This window comes from Fusarium venenatum, assembly GCF_020744135.1.
Source record: "Fusarium venenatum strain MPI-CAGE-CH-0201 chromosome Unknown EDB82scaffold_4, whole genome shotgun sequence".
NCBI classification, from domain to species: domain Eukaryota; kingdom Fungi; phylum Ascomycota; class Sordariomycetes; order Hypocreales; family Nectriaceae; genus Fusarium; species Fusarium venenatum.
In genome coordinates, this window is record NW_027072132.1 from 2,828,368 (window position 1) to 2,856,083 (window position 27,716).

Consider the following 27,716-nt stretch of genomic DNA (forward strand, 5'->3'; position numbering starts at 1 on the left):
CTTCGACGCCCTCACCTCGCAACGCCACACCCCACGATCCCTCACGATGGCGACCCTCGCGACCGCTTCTCGCCTCTGCCTGCGCGCGGCTGCTAAGCCCGTCGCTCCCGCCGTCCGCGCCCTCAGCACCACCGCCGTTCGTACCGACAGCGCGTCCGCCTCTGGATACTCCAGCCCCTTCAAGTTCCAAGGAGAGTCCAAGGGCTCCCAGATCCCTGACTTCGGAAAGTACGTCTCTACCGGCAGCGAGGGCAAGAACAAGCTCTACTCGTACTTCATGGTTGGCGCTCTCGGTGCCGTCAGTGCTGCTGGTGCCAAGAGCACAGTTCAGGGTGGGTTGAAATCCGGTTCAAGACTCGATGTCTTGCCATTGGGCTGCAATTGGAGTTGCATCTTGCCGGCAGGGCATCGGGCCTGGTCAATTGATGGTTACTGATGATGGATGACAGAGTTCCTGGTCAACATGTCTGCTTCTGCCGACGTCCTGGCCATGGCCAAGGTCGAGGTTGACCTTGCCTCTATCCCTGAGGGCAAGAACGTGAGTTGGAGTATGGTCTAGGACATCGGGACGACATTACTGAACGGTTTTTCAGGTTATCATTAAGTGGCGAGGCAAGCCCGTCTTCATCCGGCACCGAACCCAGGACGAGATCGACCAGGCCAACAAAGTCAACATCTCTTCTCTCCGAGATCCCGAGGAGGATAGCGCCCGTGCCAGACAGCCCGAGTGGCTTGTCATGTTGGGTACGTGAATACAACAACGATGGACAGCATTTCAGAATCTATATACTAACCATCCCAGGTGTCTGCACCCACTTGGGTTGTGTCCCCATTGGTGAGGCCGGTGACTACGGCGGTTGGTTTTGCCCTTGCCACGGTTCTCACTACGATATCTCTGGCCGAATAAGAAAGGGACCCGCCCCTCTCAACCTCGAGATTCCCGAGTACGATTTCCCCGAGGAGGGCAAGCTTATCATCGGTTAAGCGAACGATGCAAGAGTAAATCTCTATAACAGGGAAACGAACAAGGGGAGAGGAGTGCATTAGACTGGCGGGCGGAGCGAGGACCACAACACATACGCATGCCCACACCGAGGCCCCTGGGTGGGTTCGAGTTTGCTGTTTTCTTAGACGTGGCCTTCTTTGTCCATTTGTATAAAAATAAAACGTCCTAGGAAAAATTTCAGTCGACAGGCTCAAAGCTAGGGTTAAAGGGAAGAGCAGGAGAGTGCAAGATGCGTGCTCGCGTGCGAGACGGTGTACTAATTGAATTTCATTGCGTTCAAAATCAAGGGATCGATTGTTATGTGAACCACGAAAACACAATTATCCGACATCGGATCTTACAACTATTGATAAATCTTTAAACAATCTACAGATCACATTTGATACTGTTGAGAATACATATTGTACTGCATAGCACCATCAGTGATTATCAGTGATTGGCCAGTCATGAGTTTCTGGTATAAAATGGATAGCCTCGTCATAATAGATAGGGTGACAAGATAGTGGTGACTATTGTAACTGTTTATTCTACAGTATTTACTTGTGATATCTCAACAAATCCAATTGGATATGCCACAGTGATACTTTTCTATACACCTCAATATCAGTGACTTGATACCTTCACCACACAATCCTCAAAAAATACATTCAGTTGTGAACGGACATAACAAGCTTTTGATTCTATTGGTTCAGTCCGAGATCATTAGTCGTCTTAGTGACCGTGTCCATCATCCTCCCTTTGCTCGGGATCCAACTTGATCAGGGTATCAATACGCATGATGCTGATACAAGCTTCAACGGCACTCTTCAGCTGTCGGACCTTGCTCATGCTAGGCTCCAGGACACCGATCTTGATCTCGTCTACAACCTTGCCCTTGGCGAGATCCAGGCCGTAGTTCTTGTAACCCTTCTTTCGTGCAATGGTCTTCTCATCCTCATTGCCATCGCCCTCTTGGATACGCTGTGACAGGGCGTGCCTTGATCGAAGTTGAGCGGTAAGCTCTGCGGCGTCCTTGGCGGCGTTGACAGCCAGGGTCTTGGGAATAACAAGAAGAGACTGGGCAAACTCACCGATGGCGAGCTGCTCTCGGGAGCCAACGGTACCGGCAAACTCCTCGAGGTAGATGTGAAGAGCTGTCTCAACAGCACCACCGCCGGGAACGATGCTACCACTCTCAAGAGTACGCTTCACAGCGCACAATGAGTCGTGAACGGATCGCTCCATCTCGTCGAGTGTGAAGTCGTTGGGGCCACGGAGAATGCAAGATGCGGAAGAGTGTGCCTTGGTACCCTTGACAAGGATGCACTCGTCGTCAGAAATGCGCTCTTGGACAACCTCCTCAGCGTATCCAAGGTATGAGGGGTCGAACTTCTCATCACCGTTAAGGTCAGAGAGTGTGCTGAGCATGGTAGCGCCAGTAGCTCGTGCAATTCGTCGAAGATCCTCCTTCTTACATCTTCGAACACCCATAGCACCCTTCTCGACGAAAGTCTTAAGAACCAAGTCGTCAATACCCTTTGTTGTGAGGATAACGTTGGCACCGGCCTTGAGGATCATCTCCACTCGGTCAAGAACCATGCCCGACTCACGAGCTCGGATCTGTTCAAGTTGTTGAGGGTCGTCAATAGTAATCTGAACACCAAGCTTCATACGCTCCTTCTGGAGGTTCATGTCCAAGATGGCAATCTTGGCGTCCTGAATTCGTGTGGGCATAGCTTGCGAGGCGACAGTACAGTTCAAGGCGTAACCCTTAACAAGGACGGATTCAAGGGTGCTCTTGCCATGGGCCTTAAGAATGTTGACAGCCTTGACAGGGTACTTGGTCTCGTTTCGGTTGTTGGTGGACTTAACAGCCTGCATAGCATCGACGACCATGTTGGAGAAGAACTCTGAGTCGGCTCCAATGATCTTGCTGGACATGGATGTCTTGGCAATGTTGATGAGGGATTCACGGCCAAGATCCTCAACCTTGATGCTAACATTCTCGTTCAGGTACTTGATGGCCTCTCGTAGAGCGAGTCGGTATCCAGTAATGATAGTGGTAGGGTGTATCCGGTTCCTCATGAGCTCGTTTCCGCGACGTAGCAGTTCGGCAGCGATCAGAACGACAGAGGTGGTACCGTCACCGACCTCCTTATCTTGTTGTTGCGCAAGATCAACGAGGATCTTTCCGGCAGGGTGCTCGACATCGAGAAGGCTGAGAATTGTAGCGCCGTCGTTTGTGACAGTAACATCCTAAATTGAAATATGAGATACGGTCGAGCGCAGGACGAAGGATAGATTGCATACACCGATATCGTCCACCATCATCTTGTCGAGGCCGCTAGGGCCGAAAGAACTCTTAACAACATTGGCAATAGCCTGTGTAGCGAGTACTGAGACTTTGTTAGCATGTATACTCGTTATGTGAAATACCAACGTCAACTATGCTCAAACGTTCCCTCCCCCACTTCCCCCTAACATATAGCAAAAGGCGGGACAATATAGACATACCGTTCTGGTCTCTAATATCGGATCCGGAGATCTTCTGGCCACCCAAGAAAAGGGTGCCGTTTCTGGGCTGCTCAAACATGGAAGCCATAACTGCCAGCTATGGTTATCGTCGACGTGGGAATGTAGTGGCGTCAACGAGGTCGTAGAGATGGAGTCAGGAAATTCTACCAGCAGGCTACAGTAGAAGCTGTGAAGCTCCATTATGCCCCTCGACTGGACTTTTTTGTCGGAGGCAATCGTTGTTCCGGCGCCGACTGAAAGGTGCGCTACCGCTCCTTACTCTCGCAGTTGCGCTGTGCGTTACAGGCCGGATGGCCGCCCGTAGCTGGAGGTCAGGGCATTTGACAGAAGGAGCACGGACCCCTAAACCCCAAAACCACCCCCTGCCGCGTTATCGGCCGTCCTTGCAGCTGAGCAACCGCTGTTACCATTGGCTGATAGGGCATTGGGCCTGAATTTTGGGCTAGGTTTCTAGCGGTGCCGTGCCCCTCCTTCCCGTTTGACTCTCCCTCGACTGCGGGGCACAGGTCACGACCGACGTTTACTTCGACTCACACCCCGAAACTTCTCCTTCTTCATTCCTCGAGGATAACGTCGCTCCCCAGCTTCTCGTACTATTTAAAGGCGCGTAAGCCACTGTTCGGCTGTCTTGAAGCTTCCGTATCCCTCAATCAATTTCTTTCAACATCTTCCAGTCAACGCTCGACACTTATACCAAAATGGAGGGTGCCGCCGAACAGTCCAAGAGCGCCTTGAAGAAGGCCGAGAAGCAAGCTCGCTTTGCTGCTGATAAGGCTGCTAAGGCTGCTAAGCAGACCAATCTTCCCGTCGTCGGTGGAAAGAAGGCAGACGATATCATTGGTATCACCGTGTCTAAGGCCGACAACTTCCCACAATGGTACCAGGAGGTCGTCCTCAAGGCTGAGATGGTTGAGTACTACACCGAGATTTCTGGTTTCTTTGTTCTCCGCCCTCTTTCCATGCACATTTGGAATGAGATCCGAAAGTGGTTCCAAGGTCACATTGAGGAGATGGGTGTCGACGAGACCAATTTCCCCATGTTCCTGTCTTCCAAGTCTCTCGAGAAGGAGAAGGACCACGTTGAAGGTTTTGCCCCCGAGCTTGCTTGGGTCACTAAGGCGTAAGAAGTCCAACACATTTAATGTTCCTTCATTAGATCTCCAGCTAACTGATATTTTTGCAGTGGTGACAAGGACCTCGAAGTTCCTGTCGCTGTCCGTCCCACCTCCGAGGCCGTCATGTACCCCTACTATTCCAAGTGGATTCGCAGCCACCGAGATCTCCCCCTCCGCCTGAACCAGTGGAACTCAGTCGTCCGATGGGAGGCCAAGCAGACAACTCCTTTCCTCCGAACTCGAGAGTTCCTCTGGCAAGAGGGTCACACTGCTCACTTGACCGAGGAGCTTGCTGGTGCTGAGGTGTTGGAGATTCTTGAGCTTTATGCTGGTGTCTACGAAAAGCTTCTTGCTGTCCCTGTGGTCCGAGGTCGCAAGACTGAGAACGAGAAGTTTGCTGGCGGTTACTACACTACCACTGTCGAGGGTTACATTCCCTCTAACGGTCGTGGTATCCAGGGTGCTACCTCTCACGCCTTGGGCCAGAACTTCAGCAAGATGTTTGATATCACCGTTGAGGATCCTCAGAAGCAGGGCTCTCACATCCACGTCTGGCAAAACTCCTGGGGTCTCTCCACTCGGGTCATTGGTGTCATGGTCATGATTCACGGTGACGATAAGGGATTGGTGCTTCCTCCCCGTGTTGCCAAGACCCAGGTCGTTATTGTCCCCGTCGGAATCAACAAGAAGACTACCCCTGAGGAGAAGAAGAAGCACGAGGATCAGGTTGAAGAGATCCGAGCCAACCTTAAGAAGGCTGGTGTTCGTGTCACAGCTGATTGGCGAGAGGGCTACACTCCTGCCTGGAAGTTTAACGACTGGGAGCTGAAGGGTGTTCCTCTCCGTGTCGAATTCGGCCCCAAGGACGCTGCCAAGGGTGTTATCAGCACCGCTCGACGAGACACTGGCGAAAAGGGAGAAATTGCCATCACCGATGTCACCACCAAGGTCCCTGAGCTCCTCGAGACTATCCAGAGTGATATGTACAACAAGGCCGAGAAGTCTTTCCGCGAGCACCGCCTTCAAATCACCAAGTGGGAAGATGTTCTTCCCGCCCTGGACGACAAGAACGTTGTTCTCATTCCCTTCTGCGGTGCTCCCAAGTGTGAGGACCGCATCAAGGAACTTACTACTCGGGAGGAGCAGCCTGATGTCCCTGATAACGAGAAGCTTCCCACCATGGGAATGAAGAGTCTGTGTGTTCCTTTCGAGCAGCCTGAGGGTATTGTCGCCGGTGAGACCAAGTGTCTTAACCCTGAGTGCGAGGCTAAGGCCGACAAGTGGACTATGTTCGGACGAAGCTACTAAAGGAGTTGAATGGATTTTCTAAGTCAGGGAGCGGGAAGGCGTTGGACTGGTATGCTTATGATACACCAGTGTGATTGTTTACGGCTTGATGAGAATGTGATTATATCATGAAAATGGAAAGGGGCCGGTCACGGAATTTGTAACAACTAGAAAAGAATATAGATCGTAGAGACTATATTTATAGAAATCTCATTGGTCTAAGTTTGGTTGTTTGGTTTTTCTACTCATATGTTGACCATGAACTTCCTCCATTCAAGCTTGATGAATGCCTAGCACCAAGCAAATCGTTCGTTCGCAATCCATTCGACCTCTTGGTTGGGGTCATTTCCGAACCAATTCATGCTTGCGAGGTGCTCGTTGTCTCTGACGACGAATTTAGCACCCAATGACTGGATGCTTTCCGTGACTCGTTTGATACGCTCCTCGGGGTTCCAGAGTTCTACTTTGGAGCACATCCACTCCTTGGCCTCTTTCTGTGCAAAACCGGCGATGGCTTCGATGCCTTTGGCAATGGCCTCATCTGAAATGGCCTCATCTTCGATTGCCAGACGAAGAATGCGGACAATGTTCTTCGCAGGCTGGTCAAGTCCACCATAGAAGCTGCAAGTCCAGCTTGCCCAGATTCTCGAGTTGGGAGCTTCAGGTGGAGTATACAAGGCACCTCGGATGGTAGGCTTGTGAGAGAATATGCGGTTACACATGAAGTCAACGCGGTTCATATGCCATCCGATGGTGTCTGCGTCAGGGATAACAGCGACACTGACAGTAGAGGTTGATGATGCCACCTTTTTTCGGATAATCTCCTCGTCGCGAGCTGCCAGTTCTAGGATATCGTCCAAAGTGAGAGGCTTGACAGCTGGATTGGCAGGGGGCAGAGTGTCCTTGACGGGAAACTCGAGATATGTACTTTTAAAAGCCTTCCACCCGAGACGTCCGTAGAAGTCTGGGCCAACGTCAGACCATAGGACAGAGAAGTCGGCATCTCCTTCATTCTTCTGCTGTCTGCTTCGTAGCTCATCGGCGAGGAGAGATATCATCTTCCTGGCATATCCCCTCTTTCGATACTCGGGGACAGTGAAGACACTGGCTACACCGTGTGCAGTTCCATCCCTCACTTTTTCGTTGTTATTCGTATCGGATACAAGAGCTCTTTTCTTGTAAGTCTCACAGGATGAGAGAATGGGCCTTTCGTCGGGCTTCAGGGTCCCATCAGTCAGGATCCAGCTCATCACACCACCATCTCGAGCAAGAGGTGCATTAATATTGTCGTATTCTCGGGCGATAAAATCCTCTAGATTCAGTGCTGCACCCCATTGAAGATGGGTACTTTTCCATGCACGTTCTCTTTCCGAGGTGGTGGGGTTGGTGATGATGAGAGACGGGGAGGTGACAGGAGGGAGGTTTTCCAGGGATGCCATTGTGGGATGTTACTATGATTCAAAGATTAGAAACTTCTTTATATACTGTAGTATTCAATATTGTATTAGGGAAGAGTGGAAAATGACCAATGGCTAAGCTGATAACTTATACCTCTCAATGATGATCACGCCCTTCAATGATGGTTCCCCACGTTGGTGGGCCACAAACTACCCTGAACTAGGCAGGTTGGGTTGGCCGAATGAGTCTTGCTGATTACCAAGTTATCCTATTCTGATCAGTGCATATAGAATAGAACATCAAGTAAGCATTATGAGCTATAATGTGTTTGGTTCTCATAGTTCTATTCGTACTATGGGCTGTAATGTACCATCATTGACCACTGGACCCTACGACGGTTTGCACACAAGTAAACGTTAGTACTCAATGATGTAGTTGCATTGGTATCAATATGAGTTTATTATCCATTCAAACGGTCAAGAGCAATACCTCCAGTATAATAAAAATTTTGATATAATTTTCGATCTCTTGAACAAAAGATTCAGAGACATCTCCACACTAAGTGGTGGCAGTGGTGGGGTTGGCACTAACTTGACACCAGATCCATGCTGTAGCTCTGGCAAGGAGGGGCACTTTATTAAAACATTCAATTTATATCTGACAAGTTTAGAACCGAGTTCCAAACTGCAAAGATATGGCTTTACCACTACCCTCGGGGCTGACCCCCTCCGAGGTCGCGTTTCTATGTGAAATGGAACTTGTTACTGTAGTCCCTCGTCAACGACTCGAGAGTATTGAGCTTCTAACGGTGAGCGCGTCCTTTGTCGCGTCCACAAGCTAGACGCTGACCTGTTACACAGGGCACGACACCAGCCCTTCGACCACCGCACCGAAGTAACCTACCGCTATGGCTTGCAATCCTTTTAAAGAAACAACGACGTGCGAATATCGTTCCTCCTCCATGGCTTCACCCCGACTCGTTACGCGACATTGTTCATCACGAAACAAAGATTGATCCTAAAGGCTGGGCACCACCGCCTCCACCACCAGCTCGAGCAGATAGTCGAGGCAATGCGCGGAGGTTGAATCCCTTCCTAGACAACGAGACTGTGCTTTCTCCGCCGTTTCTTCCATCTTGTACATCGGATGCGCCTGCAGGGGCTCTGCCGTACCATTGGTTTGAAGTTGCCGAAATGCTTCTTGCACATGCCTCCGATGATATTGCATCCTCGTCAGAAGTGCGGTCACTACTCCGGGACTTGCAAGAAGTCAGAGCCGCCAAGATGCGATCCAGTACAGCCCAGCTCGAGAGCGGAGTCGACGGTGTGATGAGTTTGCGAGGTGTGGGGGCTATGGAGCTTGCAGAGAGCAGAGGATTCGTCATTGGCGTGGTCGAAGGTGTGAGAAAGCTCGGCGCAAGCACAGAAACAACAAGAAGAGAAGAGGAGGAGGAAGGCGGCGGCCAAGAGTCGGATGAGCAGAGTGATGAAGATATGGGACTATGAGAAGCCCCTCAAAGCCTCGGGGATCATGAGCGAAGCTCGGTTCACGAGGTTACAAAAAAGAAAGTAAACCATGGCGCAATTTGAAGAAACTACATGTAAGTCGGATAATACTGCATAAAACCTTTCCAAACGCGGTTCTAACTGTTCTATGAGAGAAAACATGTCGCCAAACTCCAACAACCGTCAAAACATATCAAACAACTTATTGCATGTCAACCCCCATCTGAGCAAAAGCCAGCCTGTGCTTGGCAATGCGTGTAGGATGAAGCCGGATGCTATTGCCAGTAGGAGGCTGCAATTCCAGTGCCAACACCTCCCAGCCCGACCCCTCCAACAGGTGTCCCATATAGTCCTTGCGCACATCAAGTCCGGTATCAACCAGGTATTTCTCTGGATTGGCAACTGCTTCATCAAGAACCTCATGTGCCTTGAAATATACAGACCACGCCTTTTGCCAATTGGCGTGGCAGCTGTGGCATACCCTTCCCGGATTGTGTGTGCAACCGTGTACCTTTGCGCAGTCACGCCCGGTTTGGTGATACTGCTCATACCAACCATAGTGCGGGCGGGCCCTGACACCGGAGCCAAAAAGACCAGGGATTTCTCTAACAGGTCAGTGTATGCTGTAGAAAGGCATGGGTGTATTGACTTACGGGTCAGGATTGGGCAGAAGCAAGGGGCTGAAATTGCCCGAGGATGGACTACTGGATCCAGATGAATCTGTGTTTGTCGGGACGTTGATCGGTGTCAAGACTTTGCAGTGAGCACTGGGTTCCGAAGGTGGAATTCCGTTGTCTGAAGAACCAGAAACATTGGGATCTTCATTTTCTTCGGCAAGGAGATCGTGACCACCAGCACCACCTTGGTTGGCTGAGAGGTTGGGCTCAGGAATGCCAGCGGAATTGGGAGACTCAGGGGAATCGGATGAAGTAGAGCTGTCTGAAGAGTCACTATCGTCGCCGCCCTCATGGTTTTGAGCCGGGCTTGACAGATCAGAAGAGTCTGAATCAGGAGCATCTGACAGATTAGAATCCTCTGCACTTGGGATATGGTTACTATTGTCCTGAGCTGGAGGTGCATCATTCGAGTCGTCGGCGTCATTGCTAAAGTCATCACCGTCTGACGGACCCTGCGAGGCGTCGACGTTGTCAGAAGAACCAGCCGCTTCTTGTGCCGCCAGCTGCTGAGCTGTTGACGATGGCGAAGTAGCTGCTGGCGACAAGGGAGGTGTCGCTGAATAACTGAGCCGGGCTCGGAAGCCGACCTTGTCCTTCCTCCTTTCTTTGTTGTTGGCCTTTTTCAAAACCGACTTCGAACTGCTGTCTCGTTTATGGGCAGATTTTCTATCTGCCCGAGTCTTAGGCTTTTCGATGAGGGGACCCTGGGCTTGTCCTCTCTGGTCAAGACCTTGCATCAGAGGAGCAGCGTTACTGAGCTTCGAGCGGGCACGAGTCTGCCGTATAGGTGTTTGAGGGGCAGGCTTGGACTCGAGGGTGGATTTGTGAGGTGCCATGTTGATGGTAGTTGTGAATGGTTTTGAAATTAGACTAGAGGTGTTCTCAATGATTGCTTTGCTATACTTTTGAGCAGAGATGGATAGTGAGATTGGTATTTAGATATGTCTGAAACTGAAGGATCGTGTCGTCTATTATAAAGATTCTCTCATTAATGACTTGAAACATGATGGTGTGAACCTGATCTTGAACAACGTCATAGTTCTTTATCACGGTTTGATTCCATCCGACAAAGGTCGTACACTACACTGCTACTGAGTATATCAGGGACAAAGCACTCGCTGGTTACAAAGAAGTTATGACTCAGCGAAGAGGCCTTTTTCAATATTCATATATATCTCACGACAAAGGCTCTTGGATAACCGAAATAGAAGTATCGAATAGTAATAAAGCCGTTGAAGCTATGGCGAAGAATCTACATAAAGAAATTGAGCGTATTATCAAAGACTTCTCAATCTCTTTTGAAGCTAGTCTGTCGCAGTGACAAACATGAAGACCTAGTGAAAGGACCAATGACCATGGACTACGAAAGCTGGAATTTTACTTACAGGCAATATCGAGTCGAGGTTGGTGGCGCTTGATTATCATAAGTCCTGGAATAAAATATTTGTGACATGATTCTTCCTCATCAATCTAAATTCAATTGCGTTCTTGACACAGATACAATAGTCGATCTGCTCAAGCGGTCACCGATAAGATAAAATGCTAATGTGGATGGCGGAAGCGGTGTTGGTTTAAAGGTCCGGGGAGCTTGAGGCTACCCCAGAAGGTCTCATGATGGCGTTCCCGACTACCACTAGCTGAGTCTGCCCAGGCAATACATAGAAAACAAGAAGGAGTCACACCAAGTATATCCAGAGTTACTCTCTGTTTAACGAAACTATCTTGAATACATACTTGTCCGATAACTGTTGCCATAAATCATAAGCATCCATTGATCAATCGCCTTCATGCGCATTGACAAGTCGGTATGATAACAAAGCAAGGTCTCCCTTCATGGCAACCGGGTATCCACATACAAGCTTCCGCGGACAGTCACAAGACCAATCCGTGACCGCCATCATCCCAAAACGGCAAGCATCTACGTTAGGTACCTTACGTGATCGTCATGGCGCTGCTGTACCTGCCTCGGATCTTATCTCTCCAGGCAGTTCCGCGCGTCATTTGCCCAACCTTTCTCCAACATCATCATCTTCTTCATTCAACATAGTACTGAGCCATACACTCTACATCTATAATGAAGTTCTCTCAAGCTTCTCTCCTGGCGGCTTGTCTGCCTGCCGTGTCGGCTCGCTTCATTGAAATCGCCGAGGTCGACAACGTTGTTCTTCAGCCAGACGAGCTTTTTCTCGTCGAAACCGCTCCTGGCAAGACACAATGGATTACTGAGGAAGAGAAGTGGGAGATGCGTCGTGTAAGTCTCATAAATGTCACGCAGAAGTTGCAGTGAAGATTACTAACACGCCTTCAGAACGGCCAGAACTTCATGGACATCACCGAGACGACTACGCTTGGCTCCAAGGGTCTCAACGCCGAAAGCACTGTCACGTTTCCCAAGAAGTGCGTAAAGCAAGACGAGGTCGCAAAGCTCTCGAAGAAGCTCGAAAAGAAGAACATGGAGGCCAACCTCGAGAAGTTGACCAGCTTTCACACCCGATACTTCAAGTCCGATTACGGCCTCCAGTCTTCTGACTGGGTTCTTGAAAAGGTCAATCAGATCATCAAAGACGCTGGTGCCGAGGATACCGTGTTTGCCGAGAGCTTTCCTCACACATGGAAGCAGCACTCGGTTATCGCGACTATTCCTGGTCAATCCAACAGCACCATTGTAATTGGCGCCCACCAGGACTCCATCAACCTTTTCCTTCCTTCCATTCTCGCTGCCCCTGGTGCCGACGATGATGGCAGCGGTTCAGTCACCATCATGGAGGTGTTCCGTGCTCTCCTGAACTCCAAGGATGTTGTCAAGGGCAAGGCTCCCAACACAATTGAGTTCCACTGGTACTCGGCTGAGGAGGGTGGTTTGCTCGGAAGCCAGGCCATCTTCAAGTCATACGAGGAGACTGGCCGTGATGTCAAGGCTATGCTACAGCAGGACATGACTGGCTATATCCAGAAGACTCTTGACGCCGGCCAGCCCGAAAGTGTTGGTGTCATCACTGACTTTGTTGACTCCGGCTTGACCACCTTTATCAAGACCGTTGTTGAGGAGGTATGTTTTTCGTAAACCCACGCTCGATAATTATACTGACCCGCATTCCCAGTACTGCGATATTCCTTGGGTTGAGACCAAGTGTGGATATGCCTGCTCCGACCACGCTTCTGCCTCCAAGGCTGGTTACCCATCGGCTTTCGTCATTGAATCTGCCTTCGAGTACTCTGACCCTCACATTCACAGCACCGATGACAACATCAAGTATCTGTCTTTCGACCACATGCTCCAGCATGCCCGCATGACACTTGGTCTTGTTTATGAGCTCGGCTTTTATGAATTTGATGGAAAGTCGGAGGACAAGTGGAGCGATCTTTAGACGCTTATTTATAGTTATGCTTAGAGGACAACCAGTTCCTACGAGATAGTTTGCCTGGAGTTATTCATCATGAGGAACGGATTGTATACGAGAATACACGCACGTCATTGTTAAGAGGATTATTATCAGATGCACTTAAACATCTCATTGGTGCCAACAGAGGCGGTTTCACGCTGTATGATTGATATTGGATAACTTGCCCTTTTGTCTATACCCAGTAAAGCGAATTCCTTAGCGCCACCAATGCCTTTTTATCGATAACAATTATTTCCTGATCGCCTCTACTGGCCTTGGCCATTGCCGTTATTGGGAGGTTGCTGTTGCCCCCAGGGCGATTGGCCGCTTTGCTGCTGTGCTTGCATAGTAGACATGAGCGCAGCGAAGAAAGCGGGATTCACAAAGGCTCCTCCATTTGCACTCTGCTGACCCTGAGCGTTGGGCCATCCTGGAGGTGGGGGAGGAACTGCTCCAGCATTGCCTTGAGGAGGCGCCTGAGGCCAGCCTGGGATTTGGAAACCAAAGTTGGGCATGGCTGGAGCCGCAACTTGAGCCGGAGGTTGAGCAACGGGCCATGCGGCAGGAGGAGCTGTTTGCTGGGCAGGCTGATGAGCCCCTTGAGGAGGCAGCGAGTAGCCGTCCCTGGGCTGATTGAAGCCTCCTCGTCCGCCACGCCCGGATCCACGTCCACGTCCACCACGACCTCTAGAGTCTCCTCGGCGTCCTCCCCGCTGGTTAGAGTTTCTGCCCGATGGGTGCTCGTAGGTCTCAGTTGTGGAAGGACCGCTGCCATAGCCAGGTGGTCGTGCAAGAGGCTTGTAGGGACCATCTTCGTCATCGTCGTAATTCAAAGCAACATCCGGTCGTGATTCCTGTCGTAAAGGATGAGGTTCCTTGCCTACCTTGGATGGATCTTTCTTCCACTTATCCTTCTTCTTCTGCTTGAGAGCTCTCTTATACTCCGCTTCCTTCTCATCATCGGAAAACTCCATTTCGTCATCGCCAACTTCCTCGTCGTGGAGATTACTGGCATCTGAACCCTTCAAGTTCTTCAATGGCTCTGTGAAAACGTACGAGGCATGGTCGACGGGGTAAAATACTGTCTGGCCAACCTCAAGGCCAAGATCCTTGATATCCTGCTCTGTTGTGAAGCGCACGGTATACATAGGTTGCAGAACCTTTCCTATTGTTTCTGCGATTGCACCTATGACAGCCCGCTCAGCTGTACAGAGCACGGAACCTGAGTCAAGGACTTGGTACTCTCCAGGTGTGAATGCCTTTACTAGCATAATGTTCTCCACGATGTGCTCGATGACGCCCAGCTCTTCGACCTTCATTTCGGGTGTGATTGTAACATCGGGTTTGGGAACAACCTCTTCGGGTATCTCGTTCTTTGTTCGGATCTGGGCAGCAGTAGAACCCTTCGCGCCTCGATCGCCTTCATCGTCAGATCCTCCCTCGGCCTGCATCAGTAGACGCGCAGTCTCTTCAACTCCCAGTAGCTCGTAACCTTCGTTATCAGAATCATCATCAGAGGAATCTGAGCTGCTCGATTCAGAAGATGACTCATAAGGAGAGGAATCAACCTCCCATTCTGGGTTGTCGCCCTGGTCGTTCTGAAGAGGGACGGTCTCGGTGTTTGCAGCAGGAGCTGGCTGTGCTGTTTGCGCGGGTTGTGCTGGAGCTAGCCCGCCGAGAACAGCCTCAAGAGCGCCCGTAAGAGAAGGAGGGCTCTCGGGTCGGTCGATAGTCATGGCATCCGCGTCGGCAGCTGGTACTGGCTCTGACTGAGCCTCAGAGGGTTGGGGCTCTGTAGTGGCTGGCGCAGATTCATTGTTTGTGGTGCTGGGAGGGGCGTCGGGGACCTCAATATCTTGAAAGCTCGCAGCAGCGGCGAGAACATCGGTGGGAGGGAGAGGTGGTAGAGTCTCGTTGGGTTTGGCCTGACCGAGGCCTGGGATCTCGAAACCCGACATGCTGGTGCTGGTTTGTATATATTATTTAACAAGAATCAGAATTCAAATAGTGTTGTACGCCTTTGTTAGAGCAGGAACAATAATGGATGAAGAAATACTTGAAAAATTGAAAAGCCTTAATGCGACATCTGGCGCAAAAGTTTAGATGAAGGCAAGAAAGTTTTAGCAGGTCGGGCGCCTCATTCACATCATAAAAGACCCTGACTAGCGCTGCAGGAAAGAAAAAATCAAGGTGAACGATCAAAGCGGGTCCTTATCCGGACGCGTTAGCTTATCACCCCACCATTCTCGACCTTCACCTCGGTGAGACTCGCCTCCACTTAGTAAATGTTAGTGACTTTAGTGCTTTTTGCAGGGGTCCATCTCTCCCCCAACTGTTGAAAGCTCCATGAATGACATGACGAAAGCATTCCTGACTTTGTAAACCTCCATCTCCAACTCACTGTCGACAGCGACAATCACGATGGCTCCAGGAACGGCGCCGCAAGCGCAGCAACAGCGCCAATTCGTGCATCCGACTGCCAGTCATGCTAAGAAAAAGTATTACCATATAAACCCTTGCGCAGCTCTACACTACAAAGAGCTCTGCTAACCATGCTTCGTCACATTGTAGAGCTCCAAGCGCATACTCGATGCAACCGATTTCTGCCTTCTACTGGTTCCTCGCTGCAGCTCTCGTGTCCGCGTGGTTCGCGCCGATTCAAGATTGTGACGAGACGTTCAATTACTGGGAACCGACCCATTACTTATCGCATAGCTACGGTCTCCAGACATGGGAATACTCGCCCGACTATGCCATTCGCAGCTGGCTCTACATTGCCTTCCATGCTATCGTTGGCAATGTGCGCCGAATATTCCCTCACTCCAACAAGGTGAGTGTCATGTTTCCGAGACACTGAGAACAACAATTGATAGGGTATTACCCAGGTCGCCGAATTCTATTTCGTTCGTTATGGACTTGCATTTGTCTGCGCTCTTACCCAGACCATCATGTTTATGGTAATCAGTACCACACTCAACAGCCGAATTGGCCTATTCTTCTTGATGGCCACCGTTGCGAGCCCTGGAAACTTCCATGCTAGCACGGCTTTCCTCCCATCTAGTTTCGCTATGTATCTGGTCACTCTAGGAGCTGCAGCTTTTATGAACTGGCGTGGTGGCCTCAAGACCTCTCAGGGCATGTTCTGGTTTGCTGCTGCCGGTATCCTTGGCTGGCCTTTTGCTGCTGCACTTTGCGCGCCTTTTATGCTTGAGGAGCTCATTTTGCTGGTCTTTGGAGACAAGATAGCACTGTGGGAGGCATTTGTTCGCATTGGTAGAGGTGTGGTTTCAGCTTTCCTCCTTCTTGTAAGTTCACCTTGCGGCTCGCTTTTGAAGCTGCCGTCTAACATTCATAGGCTAGCGACTATTTCGTAAACCTCTTCTTTTATAAGAAGCAAGTTTCTGTGACGTGGAACATTGTCAAGTACAACATCTTCTCATCCGATCATGGCCCAGAGCTTTACGGTACAGAGCCTTGGACCTTTTACTTCAAGAACTTGGCCCTCAACTTTAACCTCTGGTTTGTTCTTGCCCTTGCAGCCCTGCCACTTTTCATCCTTCAAAAGATTATTTCGCCATCTGGCCAGGGATTCCAAACCGGCTTGAGGACTGTTGTCTTTCTTTCTCCTTTTTACATGTGGCTCGCTATCTTCAGCTCGCAGCCTCACAAGGAGGAGAGGTTCATGTATCCTGCTTACCCTTTTCTTGCCCTCAACGCTGCTATTTCTACCCACATGATCTTGACTGCTCTGGGCAACTCGAATCCAAAGACACTGGCCGGCAAAGTTCCTGCAAAGTTGAAGCTTTTGCTTGTAACTATTACAATCATGCTATCAATTGATATCGCTGTGCTCAGAGTTTACGGTATCTGGTCTGCTTACTCTGCGCCTATGAAGATCTACACTCCCCTGTGGGAGGGCAAAGATGGCAGCGCACCTATTGGCAGGGAAGAAGACACTGTATGCTTTGGAAAGGAATGGTATCGCTTCCCCTCGTCTTACTTCCTACCCCGGGATATGCATGCCAAATTCATTCGTTCTGAATTCAGAGGCCTTCTGCCTGGACAATTTTCTGAAGCTGAAACCGGCTTTGGTTTCTTCAGTGGAACTTGGCTCCCCACCCATGGTATGAACGATCGCAATGAAGAGGACCTAGGCAAATACACCGAACTTCCTGCATGCAAGTTCCTCGTTGACACGCAGTACCCCTTGAGGACAGATCCTCTACCATCGAACGAGCCTGACTATATCGAGGACCATACTAATTGGGAAGTTGTCAAGTGCGAACTTTTCCTTGATGCTGCAAACACGCATATACTCGCCAGGATATTATGGGTGCCTGATCTGGACTTTATCCCAGATAAATACAAGAGAAAGTGGGGACGCCACTGCTTACTGCAGCGAAAGAAGCTGAGCGCTGAGCCATCTGTGTCTGGTTGAAAAGAGCTAATAAAGGATGAATGTTGGCAGGTGGCTGTAGGATCAAAAGATAGAACACACACCTGAATCTAATGATACTGGATAGTACGGCGCCATCCACATTGCAGTGTATGCAATGTAACCGCAAAGAACTGCATCCTACTCCCACCACCTGCTGTGACACTCTTTACACAAATAAGGTAAAAGAAGGCCTCCGAGACTTCAGTTCTGATCCATGACTCACCACCAGATTCTTGAGTGTCGTACACAACGGCTCAGCCTTATTTTTGGTGTTTTCTATGACCCAACTCTGTATGACAAACAGTACTAAATTCTATGATGAGCCTCATGTACGGGCCGCTGTTGACAGTTAATGCGTCCAATCCCGTCATCGTGTCGATTTACGTGATAAAAACTATCTCGCAGATTCTTGGCTATATTACTGTTAATACACCTATCAGCCTGATTGTTCTCTTTAATGAAGTAATCATGCATATGTCGACTTCATGGTGTCAACTACCACACTTTGAGGCGTAGCGTTCTGCATGCCAAAACGCCAACACCACCACCCCATACCAAAAAGTATACTGATCATGGAATGAATATTTGAACTTTCCGGTTTCCAACTTTCAGAAATCAAGTACATCATCCAGCGCATGATGACCACTGAGAGTAGGATCACTTTCAGCGATTATTAAATTCTCCATTGGATACATGATGTTCAGCCCGCCCGACGGCTTGGGAGTAGTCGCACTGCTGATACGAATTTAACAGCTCTGGAGCCTAACTACTGTAGAAGACAAGGCAAATATAGATATCTGAAGGATGGTCCATGATCTAGGCGGCGCGTCCAAATGAATGTGTGTGCATTTCGATCAAGTGCGTAATGTTCAAGTTTAATAGATCAGCTACTTCCAAGGACTTGATCAAATCGTTGGAATTGCCTCAACCTGGCTTTTAGATGTTATCGTTCATATGATAAAAAGTTGGACGACTGAATGCCAAGACATGCGTGGCTTGCCGTCTATTCAAGGCACAATTTGCGGCGTGGATCTTGAATGGATATTTGACGCTTCTTTACCATAGCAGGAATCACAGTCCATTACTTTGACAGTAAGACTTTAATCCTGTAAAATTAACGAACCGTCTTTGTATATGATGTGTCTATTTGTAGTAGGGGTAAAGGACTGAGGTAAGCGCAATGTGCGTTTGTATTGCACTGTCGGGAGAGAGATCAGGGACAGTAAGGTAAGAAGGAAAATGAGACGCAGCCAGTTTACCCTAAAGTGCCGAATCTATACCACTCCACTGCGCAAAAAGCACACAGTAGGTTATTCGTTCATATCAAAAGCAGAGATATCGTTTCCTGTGTTGAGAAAATCAAATGTAAATAAAACATCGTCGTCAGCCCGTGAGTCATGATCGGCATATCCTGCGCCAATGTCCAAGAAATCGTCGTGACAAGCGATCCGCGTTCTCTTAACCGGGAGTTCCACCTCTTCGGACTGTCGCTTGTTTTGGCTGGGCCACGCTACATGAATTGGGTTGTGGTTCAAGCCTATACCGTGGCCAGCGTTTGTAAACCACGGCGAACCTCCAGTCGGGGATTCAAGTGGTTGGGTGAACGGCAGAAGTAAGGAAGAATGTGGGGCAACCCCACTAATCGAACTGATTGTTGAATGATTCTCGGGGCCTGGAGGTGTATCTCTAAAGGAACTTACAACACTGCCATGGAGGGAGCTGGAAGACCTAGTTGAATGCAGATTCGGCAATTCGTTGTAGGCAGTAGACGGCGTACTGCTTTGCCCTGGTGACTGCCTTTGACGAACTATTCGAACTAACAGACCCAAGACCTTGCTGAAGTTCAAAGCAAGATTATCAACATGAGCTTGATCGGCGACCGATGCGAATTGATCGCGAAGTGCTTCTAAAAGTGATATTTCCTCTTCTGGCCGACTAGGGGTGTCATCCGCGTCTGTCATTGGCTGTTGTATGACCGTCTTTCCTACAATAAATGCTGCTGCTAGCGGGAAGGTTGAAGCTAGACGAGGAAGTATTGAAATCCTGTTCTCACCATGTTCAGGCAGTGCTCCATCAGCCTGAGAATTCCTTTTAGCCTTCTTTGTACTGGACTTTTCGCGTTTCTTCCGATAACCTAATGTTTCATTCAAAGCTTCGGAAAGATGACGATCTTTTTTCGCTGCTGTGGCCAGCAAAAAGACAATGCAGCAGGCCTTGGCATCTTTGAAGGCATGAATGGACTTTGTGCCATAGTAGCCTTTTAACAAGCAGATTCTTGTAGCCAGAAATGATAGCATAAGCGCGAATGATTCTGCTGAAGTGAATGGTGTCTGCATGATGTTGTACATTGAAGCCCACTGTTCAAGCTTTTGTTGTAATTGACCCAATGCTTGGCTTCGAGAAAACCTCAAAGAGGGAGCACTAGTACCGTAAAAAATCCGATAAACTTCGTCCTGAAGCTTTGCTAGCTCTAAACGAGCCATTACTTCAGCAGATTCCGAATGACTTTCTAATGATGATGGGACCACAGATTCACATCCTGGTAACCAAGAAGTGGAGCCACGAAGTATGGCGATGTTCTTATCTCTGATATATAATGACTGAAACACCTTGAGCCTCTCTAGTATAGTCTCCGGTGGGAGGTTATTGGAAGACGTGCGACCCCGATGGAGGCCCATTGTACGTGCCAACAAACAGGCTTGGGCGAAGACCAATTCTGCAAGTGATGTCGTACTATATTGCTCAGCCACGTAACTCTAAATTTAAAGTCAACGTTATTCAACGATTCCAGCCAGAAGAGTCTTACCAAAAGGGCAAGTGCTTGGACGTTCACAAGCCTCGGTGTCAAAAATACCCGGGGATTATTGATAGCCATTCTCATCGTCTGAAGAAGAGATTGAATGAAGCGACTATTGCCTTGAGTGGTAGGCTCCCTCTTGATACCAAGAAGAACTATAACATTGAAGCACACGGCCCAGCCTTCGTCCGAAGGGCCTATAGGTCGGGAATAGATCCGATCAATCTGAGGCTGAAAAGTCGATCGCACGAAAACATCAGTGGCGTAATCAATGTTCTTGAAGAATGGACCGATAACAAGATTGAGGAATTGTCGGGGCGGAAGGCATATTCCTGTTGGCTGAGACGGTACATCTAAATGAGGTTCATTACCTGCTTCGTAAAGCATTTCTTGTAGCATTGCATGCTCGGGAACGGCAGTATGTGTTGCAGTGTTGTTCTCAGAAACACCAAATATGGGATCGTCATGGAATTCCTTGCAGAGGGCATAAAGCGAGCAAGGTCCATGATAACGGTCGAGGGACTGTGACGTGTTTCTTACGATGTGACAGTTTGTATGAACTGCTGTCTCTGAGTCTGTACCACTAAGATTCTCGGGGGCCCATTCCTCGGCGGCAAGCGATGAAGATCTCGCGCTGTTCCCGCCTCTAACAAGTGACGTCAAATCAGAAAGGTCATTTTGAATGCTATGCAGCTGATCCTCAAGCGTCTCGAAGTTCTGGCACCTGAGACACAAATAAGTATGTAAGCCTTTGTGCTCCATTGGAGAAGAGGCAAGGCGTCTCGACTTACAGGAGTTTGACGTGATTGACACGTTTGCCGGGAGATGAATATCGACACTCGACGCCGTCGCGCTTGCAACTTTCGCATTGCGGGCGTTCCCTACCACATCTGATCTTCCGTGCCCGGCAGTGGGCACAAGCAAGGTCGTGTGTCGACCACATTTGTTGTTGCTTCTCGCTTTCAGTTAGTCGATACCTTAGGATTAGTCAACAGTTTTTGGACGAACCTCCTTTCCCTGGTCATTCCACATTTTCTTCTTAATGCTCAACGAAAAAATGAGATTGAACTGTGATAAAGGTATTATTGAGAGATATATAACAGAAAAATAATATGATGTTTTTGACCAGTCATGAATTAAAACTCAGTAAAAGCTGAGCTTTCAGGAACACAAGAATCCGCGTGCAACAGTCGACAGCATTACGTGAGAATTTATCTTGGAAACAAGTCAGCAAACGTGGTCAAGAATAACCTACCCTCCAAGACGCTCACGGAGGTATTGTCTTCCATACGGCAAGACAGTGGCTTGGTAGCCGGCATGATGATCTTCAAGGCCGCGATACCATCAGCTCCCCCCCATAGACGCAATCTGATCCATGTACATCCATGTGAGCTTAGTAGATGGACCGTGGGTTGTACAGCTCGTCATATCGTCCCGTATGTCTTTGCCTTGGTCGCAGTATCCATTCATTTTAGACACCTCGGCAGGACTTGGGATCAGTGCATAAGTATTCTATCGGAAGTTAGAAGTAGCGTCGTTAGATGTCTTGACCTGGTTCAGGATTAAAAGCAGGCCATGCTTGCAACCATAAAGCCAACAAGGGTATTTTTAAGTACAGATACTAACTATGAGGTTACAAGGCCAGGTGCCAAAGGCTACCTTCCCGCAGGTGGCAGGTAGCAGATATATCCCGTTCCTTCCCCCGTAATCCCAGAACAGTACAAAAATATGGAAGTAACGACCCCAATAACAGTCTCTCCGATTACAAGCTTTAGATTACTTAAGCATTTGCGTCACCTATTCGGACGTGGTCAGTAGCCTGGCACTTTTGTTCTTCTATTCCCAATCATCCATATCAGCAAATTCCAAGCCCTTCCATTGGAAACGCGCATTATTGACTCGACCGCCATGACTTTTATCTGCATACACGAGAAGATGTCAGCCTGTAATATTCCTTGACGCAAATCAATACCCCTCACGACCTGGAGGGCTGAATGCCGGCAGATGTTTCACACACTCAAATCCTCTTCAAACTTGGCTTCTCGCATCCCTCGATGAAACTTGGCATGCAGTTGAAGCATGCATTCAGTCCAGTCACCACATTTCCTATAATGCTGTGATTTGATAAATGGCCGAAGGCATCACCTTCAAATCAAGGAATACTCAACGCCATCAACAACATCAACCTCCAAATATGGATAAAAAATGAAGGCCCTTGACCCAAATGTCAAAAGGCCAATACCATACCCCCAGATGTCCGAGCGTCGATGCAGGATTCAAGTAACTCATGCTCGTGTCACCTTATTGGGGCATGTCTCAAACCCCTCAAAAGCTTAGCCAGCTATCAGGCCACAACACTGAGGGAGTACCCAGAAGCTTGAACGCACGATGAGTGTACCAAGAAAAGAGAACAAGGTAATCTAACTAAAAGTTATTCTACTTAATCGGGGTTTTTTTATATGTCTATCAACATCAAAAGCTTTGGCTCTTCCGTAGAGCACTGGTACTCATTGAAGAGAAGACGCACTTGGCACCAGTCATCGGGGAGATATTGGGAACACAACAAGGCTGAGCTACTGTCCATCATTCCGAGACATCCTTCAACTCAAGCAAGTCGGGAGTGCAGGGAGCTTAGTTTGACAGGGCCGCGCACCGAGGCGCACGTCCTGTTGATGTAACGCCGGACAAATCGAGAGAGAAAAAAACGATGAGCATCAAGACAAGCGAACCGATGCGCGCTCACCAAAGTGTTCAGATGGTGAATCCAGCGTCTGAAAGTGACTCCAACCTCCCGCCTCAAGAAAATCATGAGCTGAACGAAAATTTAACGTGTTCTTGCTGTCAAAGCCAAGCGTTCTAAGTCATACAAAGCCAATCCACAAGACTGGCCCGTATGACGAGATGGACATGATTCAAATGCAGCAACAAGGCAGCGGCTTACTGCGAGGACAAAGGTCTTACCAGTTAACCTGGTGTCCTTCGATTCTTCCCTTACTTCCTAATTCCCGGTTCATATGTGCCATCCTAATCTGTTCACCGGATCCTTGCATACCCATCGATACTCATCACATCTTGGTTGTGGTGATACCCTTTTGTCTGTCTTTGACAATACCAACCAGTAATTGTTATCCTTTTCGGGAAACACCCCGATAAAAGAGCATCAAGCATATGCACTGAAACGCCAAGGCAATCATGGTTCTTTGCCACGAAACTAAAAGGCTACAAATCCATGTTTTGGGAGTTGCCATCGACTCAATACTGGGGTTAGATTAGATCCCAGATCTCAGCGATGCATATAAGACTGAGGGACTCAGAAAAAGAGCATCGGAATTAACTTGCTCAAAGCCACACATGTGTGAATAGTCTCCATCTAGGTTGACAATACCGAGTTATATCGGGAAGATAAAGGAATGCCTGGTTTTCTAAAACCTGCCGTTCGATGCCAGCAAGCTAACGTACGATTAACTAGTTTTGCGAGACAGGTGGCGACAGATACGAATCAGCATTATAACAAGCACCGGATCGGTATGGATGGTGGTATCACAACAAACGTATAGAAAGGCGGATAAAGGGTCAGTTCTATCTTACTTCAACAAAGTACAGCCACATTTCTCACAAGTATCTCAATAACAAATCACCCATATAGCCGTGCTGGGATCTCGGCTTACATAAATCCAGGGACATGGAAGCTCTTATCATTGAAAGGAGAAAACACCCTCCGCACCACAACGGATGGCTTACACGGGAACGGCCCGGTCTGACACAGAGTGTCGACTTAACCATACTTGGAATTAGTTCCGAATGATATGAACAAGCCGTTATATAAGCATTGGTATGCGTCGGGCTAGAGGATAAGAACAAGTCTGACATGCCCGTGCGGATTGTAGCATGTTGTAAATACGACTTGTTGCATGGTAAGCTGAGACGCGACATGCTCACAAACGGTGCCTCGACTACAAAACCAAACGACGGCTAATGGCTCAGCCCTACGTTTCAGTTATCCCAGGGTATCTAGGGACGCCCAAGCTACACTATTGCTGACATATGTGCTCTTAACGTCATTCTCGATCTGTTCAACATTGCCGTTAGCAAATTTCAGCATCCACACACAACGGTATGACCCGATGACATCATCTCCTGCATATTCATTTCCCTCTTGATGAAGCTCTTTGTACAAGAGAACAGTCCGAGTTTGCAAATTGTTTACGCCAGAACTTTAAACCATCGCATCTTTGACAAAAACCAGCTTACCAAGCATTAAAGTTTAGTTGTCGCGCGTTCGCGTTTTCTTCAGGATACCGAATGGCCTCAATACATATCAGCTGACGTGGGGTCCTGCTCGATTATTGATAATTTTGTTGCCAGCTACTTATTAATGCTGATAGGCGCCAGCTCACGTTGAGACTGAGCATAGGGTGTGATTGAGGAAACAGCATATTGTTTCCTCATCATATGCGATCATGCCACTTACCATCCTGACTCTTATCAAATCTTGCACGCTCTCTTTCCCGTCCCCAGAAGCTACTACATGTATTACAAGACTTAGTTGAATCGCCTCTCTAAATGAGCATACATGTTTACTAAAAACATGAGTTGTCACACTGATCAAGCCGATGTGGCATTGATGAAGCGTTCTTCCTAGGCCAACCATGTACATATATGAGGGTTAGAGATCCAGACATATGGGCTTGGGAGGTTTACCGTTGATTATTGTATTCTCCCCGTCCCCGTTCTCTAATGCAGTGCATCGAGAGTCTGGAAGCTTCAATGTCGGATTCACATGTGTATGCACTGCAACTATGACCAGGAGCATGCCCGGTTACTTCAACTACACCTTTATGTCACTCGCAATACATGGTCTCCGTATTACTGATGTGGCATCATTTTACTGACATATTGCATGGAGCTCTTGTATCTATGTTTAAAATAAGCGTCACACAAGATTGCGCGCGACGCGGTCCAGGTATGATCGCCGATCTTTATAACTCGTACAACTTTAACAGACGTAGTTGTTCTCTTGGAGTAGATAACTCCTCATATGGGTTGAAAAGCGGTCATATGTTGCGAACGAGAGAATGGCTGCGCCGAGGTAACCCCCCACGGAATATCTTGGACGGTGCCGTTGAACGGATCGATATGCATGTCATTAACGGAATGCTACGTTGATATGTCATGGTACAAACTTGACGGGAAGACGAAAGACTTATGCAGTCTCTCTGGGTAGCTGACATGGATGCATGTCTTGGAATTATTATGTGGTAGTACTGACTCACATGTCGGTAGTTTCTAGATAACAACAATTGTATTGGAATAACAAGCATTGGGTATTGGATGATTGCTGATATAGCTATAGTCCTTTTTGTACATGGTGAATCGGAAGAAAGGCCAGATTATATGAACAAGCTAACTTGTACTGGACTGTGTTCAAAAGATAGCTACTTGACAGTCCAAGTGAGTGGGTAGTGTTTACAATAGCGACAGACTTCAAGCGGAATAGAAGCCGCGAATCTTGAAGGTTTACCAGGCACGGCAGATTGTATCATGAAGACCCTGTTTTGAAACAGTTACCCCACCAGTTCTGTGAGTCTGCATCCTGATAAACTCACTTGTCTTGTGCTTTGTTCTCTTTCCTAAACCTGTCAAAGCCCCGGCTGCAGAGGTAACAATGAGGCGCCGCTGCTACTAACCTTGAGACATACATACATATGACAGAATATCGATGGTCATGCCGCTCTACCTGCAAGATCTGTTTGTTGTACAAGTCAAGGTCACTTCTTTGAACCTCGGCAAGTCGAAGTATTGGTTAGAGTCTTCTGTATGAACGGACCCATCTCGGTGAAGAGATACACCGTGAAAGGAATTATCCTATATATCGGTGAGGCGTTTGTTTATTTACTTGCTATCTCGTTATCTCGGAAGTTTTATGAGACATTTCTTCAATTGAATTCATCCAGAGTCCAGTTACATCAGGTATAACCGATGCTTGACTTTGATCTTGCCGTAACCAAGTGATATCGCGGTTTCACGACGCCGTGACGATCCATGGAGATTTTTTCTTCTCCCTTTATCGGAGTGTGACCTACGGAATTTGAATTTTCTCCGTAGGGGTTATTTCATGGCCGAGTTACACAGTCGAGATTTGCGGGAGAGCTTGCTCGATAAGGCAACATTTTGCATTCAACGGAGGCAAAGAAATCTATGATCAGTACAGGTGCTATGTCACCGATTCTGAGCTTAACTCATTTTGAAGCTGCTGATTTCAATTGTCCTATGTATGTTCAGAGTGGCATGTATGATAGCTGAATATTCGTCAATTAATTCCTAGTTTACCTACCCTAAGATCTATCAGGTAGTTCCTTCGAACATGCCAACAAACCTATCTCTCCTTATCCTCATTTCTTCATAAATCTAGTGTATTTACCATAAATGGAAACGAGTCATCTTGTCTTTCCAATTGAGTGGGATAGGGTCATCAGGCACGGGAGCGCCATCTTCAGGAGCAGCATCAACGGTGCTTCTTGTGGTAGCAGAGGTTGAAGTGGAAGTGGCCGATTCTTCAGCGGGGGCTGGAGTTGCAGAATCGCCCTCTTCGCTCGAGTTGACCGTGCTGGAACTCTCTGTTGCTGAGCTAGAAGGTGTAGCGATAAATACCCATTCAGTTGTAGTACTGATCGTGGTCACTGTGGTAGTGAATGTTGTTGCAGCTGGGACTTGAACTTGGCTGGTTGTGGACGATTCAGAAGTAGATTCAGAGCTAGACTCTGTAGTTGATTCTGCTGCCGAACCTGTAGATTCAGTGGCACTCTCGACGGTAGGCTGAGACGTTGTCTCAGAGGCCGGCGCGGAAGTAGATCTGGGAGTGGACTCAGAGCTAGATGCAGTGGTAGGTTTTGCTGCCGAAACTGCAGTAGGCTCAGTGGTACTGTCAGCTGTAGACTGGGTGGCTGACTCAAGGACCGACTCGGAAGTAGATTCTGGAATGGGCTCCTCGGAGCTAGACTCAGTGGTAGGGTCTGCTGCTGGTTCCGTGGTAGACTCAACGGTATCCTGAGCTGTGGGCGCGGAAGCGGATTGAGAGGTAGGTTCCGAGGTTGGCGCATCTACAGAAGTAGATACAATTGTGGTGGCAGGCTCCGTGCTGGAGCTTACCATAGTTGACTCGGACAATTCAGACTCGGATTCAGAGACAGATACAGATATAGCCCCAGCAGTGACAGTCACAGTGGCCACACTGGTAGTAATTACAGCAGCAACAGTAGTGGTGGTGTTTGTAGCAATATCGGCAGCCGTATCAGGGCCTTTTGCGTCCTCAACAGGCTTTGCAGGCTCAGAAGAAGGAGCGTCAGGAGTAGCTGTGACATAAATGACAACTGTTGTCATACTCGTGCTGGTACCGGCCTTAGTGTAGTTTGACGTCGTAGCGGCGTCGAACAGGGTAGAAACAGAGGACGAAGCAGGAGAATCCTGAGCAGAAACAGCGGCAGTGGTACTGGTCAAGGCTATAGTGTTGGACGGTGCGGACTCGGAGGTAGGGGCAACTCCGGTAGTAGTCTCGTTCATGGACTTGGCCACCTGTGGAGGACTCGAAGCAGAAGC

General features: G+C 48.6%; 11 protein-coding genes across 11 annotated transcripts; 5 read left to right on the forward strand and 6 right to left on the reverse strand.

The window, feature by feature from the left end:
* Positions 1-46: 46 nt before the first annotated feature.
* On the forward strand, positions 47-984 carry EDB82DRAFT_436130 (Rieske [2Fe-2S] iron-sulfur domain-containing protein; the record flags this gene model as incomplete). Its single annotated transcript, XM_065607756.1, has 4 exons — positions 47-332; positions 450-538; positions 594-744; positions 803-984. 4 exons carry the CDS (start codon positions 47-49, stop codon positions 982-984), a joined length of 708 nt encoding a protein of 235 aa, XP_065463314.1.
* Positions 985-1,717: 733 nt separating this feature from the next.
* Positions 1,718-3,587, reverse strand: EDB82DRAFT_437730 (chaperonin Cpn60/TCP-1 family; the record flags this gene model as incomplete). Its single annotated transcript, XM_025737829.1, has 3 exons — positions 1,718-3,241; positions 3,296-3,381; positions 3,500-3,587. 3 exons carry the CDS (start codon positions 3,585-3,587, stop codon positions 1,718-1,720), a joined length of 1,698 nt encoding a protein of 565 aa, XP_025592650.1.
* A 469-nt stretch (positions 3,588-4,056) lies between these two features.
* On the forward strand, positions 4,057-6,110 carry EDB82DRAFT_451917 (uncharacterized protein). Its single transcript, XM_025737830.2, has 2 exons — positions 4,057-4,640; positions 4,704-6,110. Exons 1-2 carry the CDS (start codon positions 4,219-4,221, stop codon positions 5,941-5,943), a joined length of 1,662 nt encoding a protein of 553 aa, XP_025592651.1. The 5' UTR covers positions 4,057-4,218; the 3' UTR covers positions 5,944-6,110.
* Positions 6,111-7,470, reverse strand: EDB82DRAFT_513733 (uncharacterized protein). Its single transcript, XM_025737831.2, has one exon. The coding sequence runs from the start codon at positions 7,359-7,361 to the stop codon at positions 6,213-6,215; it is 1,149 nt and encodes a 382-aa protein (XP_025592652.1). The 5' UTR covers positions 7,362-7,470; the 3' UTR covers positions 6,111-6,212.
* Positions 7,471-8,014: 544 nt separating this feature from the next.
* Positions 8,015-8,825, forward strand: EDB82DRAFT_480085 (GINS complex protein-domain-containing protein; the record flags this gene model as incomplete). Its single annotated transcript, XM_025737833.1, has 2 exons — positions 8,015-8,128; positions 8,181-8,825. 2 exons carry the CDS (start codon positions 8,015-8,017, stop codon positions 8,823-8,825), a joined length of 759 nt encoding a protein of 252 aa, XP_025592653.1.
* Positions 8,826-9,027: 202 nt separating this feature from the next.
* On the reverse strand, positions 9,028-10,338 carry EDB82DRAFT_529453 (uncharacterized protein; the record flags this gene model as incomplete). Its single annotated transcript, XM_025737834.1, has 2 exons — positions 9,028-9,430; positions 9,479-10,338. The coding sequence occupies 2 exons, from the start codon at positions 10,336-10,338 to the stop codon at positions 9,028-9,030; spliced, it is 1,263 nt and encodes a 420-aa protein (XP_025592654.1).
* A 1,238-nt stretch (positions 10,339-11,576) lies between these two features.
* Positions 11,577-12,870, forward strand: EDB82DRAFT_480087 (uncharacterized protein; the record flags this gene model as incomplete). Its single annotated transcript, XM_025737835.1, has 3 exons — positions 11,577-11,753; positions 11,811-12,551; positions 12,604-12,870. 3 exons carry the CDS (start codon positions 11,577-11,579, stop codon positions 12,868-12,870), a joined length of 1,185 nt encoding a protein of 394 aa, XP_025592655.1.
* Positions 12,860-15,065, reverse strand: EDB82DRAFT_310314 (Gar1/Naf1 RNA binding region-domain-containing protein). The gene has a single exon (XM_025737836.2). The coding sequence runs from the start codon at positions 14,841-14,843 to the stop codon at positions 13,152-13,154; it is 1,692 nt and encodes a 563-aa protein (XP_025592656.1). The 5' UTR covers positions 14,844-15,065; the 3' UTR covers positions 12,860-13,151.
* Positions 15,066-15,146: 81 nt separating this feature from the next.
* Positions 15,147-17,674, forward strand: EDB82DRAFT_513741 (Alg9-like mannosyltransferase family-domain-containing protein). The gene is made up of 4 exons (XM_025737837.2): positions 15,147-15,383; positions 15,457-15,715; positions 15,771-16,190; positions 16,241-17,674. The coding sequence occupies exons 1-4, from the start codon at positions 15,307-15,309 to the stop codon at positions 17,321-17,323; spliced, it is 1,839 nt and encodes a 612-aa protein (XP_025592657.1). The 5' UTR covers positions 15,147-15,306; the 3' UTR covers positions 17,324-17,674.
* Positions 17,675-18,296: 622 nt separating this feature from the next.
* Positions 18,297-21,256, reverse strand: EDB82DRAFT_310509 (uncharacterized protein). The gene is made up of 4 exons (XM_025737838.2): positions 21,129-21,256; positions 20,912-21,072; positions 20,130-20,844; positions 18,297-20,079 (listed from the first exon to the last, which is right to left on the reverse strand). The coding sequence occupies exons 1-4, from the start codon at positions 21,150-21,152 to the stop codon at positions 18,634-18,636; spliced, it is 2,346 nt and encodes a 781-aa protein (XP_025592658.2). The 5' UTR covers positions 21,153-21,256; the 3' UTR covers positions 18,297-18,633.
* A 5,162-nt stretch (positions 21,257-26,418) lies between these two features.
* EDB82DRAFT_513758 (uncharacterized protein) lies at positions 26,419-27,447 on the reverse strand. The gene has a single exon (XM_065608944.1). The coding sequence runs from the start codon at positions 27,270-27,272 to the stop codon at positions 26,538-26,540; it is 735 nt and encodes a 244-aa protein (XP_065463315.1). The 5' UTR covers positions 27,273-27,447; the 3' UTR covers positions 26,419-26,537.
* Between the last annotated feature and the right edge of the window lie 269 nt (positions 27,448-27,716).

Coding starts and splice junctions, on each gene's coding strand:
- EDB82DRAFT_310509 (XM_025737838.2), bottom strand. CDS start 21,152: ATGTGGAATGACCAGGGAAAGGAG. Junction 20,845..20,911: donor GTCAATCACGTCAAACTCCT/GTAAGTCGAGAC, acceptor TTTGTGTCTCAG/GTGCCAGAACTTCGAGACGC. Junction 20,080..20,129: donor TCCAAGCACTTGCCCTTTTG/GTAAGACTCTTC, acceptor CTTTAAATTTAG/AGTTACGTGGCTGAGCAATA.
- EDB82DRAFT_513758 (XM_065608944.1), bottom strand. CDS start 27,272: ATGGTAAGCTCCAGCACGGAGCCTGCCACCACAATTGTATCTACTTCT.
- EDB82DRAFT_513733 (XM_025737831.2), bottom strand. CDS start 7,361: ATGGCATCCCTGGAAAACCTCCCTCCTGTCACCTCCCCGTCTCTCATC.
- EDB82DRAFT_451917 (XM_025737830.2), top strand. CDS start 4,219: ATGGAGGGTGCCGCCGAACAGTCCAAGAGCGCCTTGAAGAAGGCCGAG. Junction 4,641..4,703: donor CTTGCTTGGGTCACTAAGGC/GTAAGAAGTCCA, acceptor ATATTTTTGCAG/TGGTGACAAGGACCTCGAAG.
- EDB82DRAFT_513741 (XM_025737837.2), top strand. CDS start 15,307: ATGGCTCCAGGAACGGCGCCGCAAGCGCAGCAACAGCGCCAATTCGTG. Junction 15,384..15,456: donor GCCAGTCATGCTAAGAAAAA/GTATTACCATAT, acceptor GTCACATTGTAG/AGCTCCAAGCGCATACTCGA. Junction 16,191..16,240: donor TTTCAGCTTTCCTCCTTCTT/GTAAGTTCACCT, acceptor TAACATTCATAG/GCTAGCGACTATTTCGTAAA.
- EDB82DRAFT_310314 (XM_025737836.2), bottom strand. CDS start 14,843: ATGTCGGGTTTCGAGATCCCAGGCCTCGGTCAGGCCAAACCCAACGAG.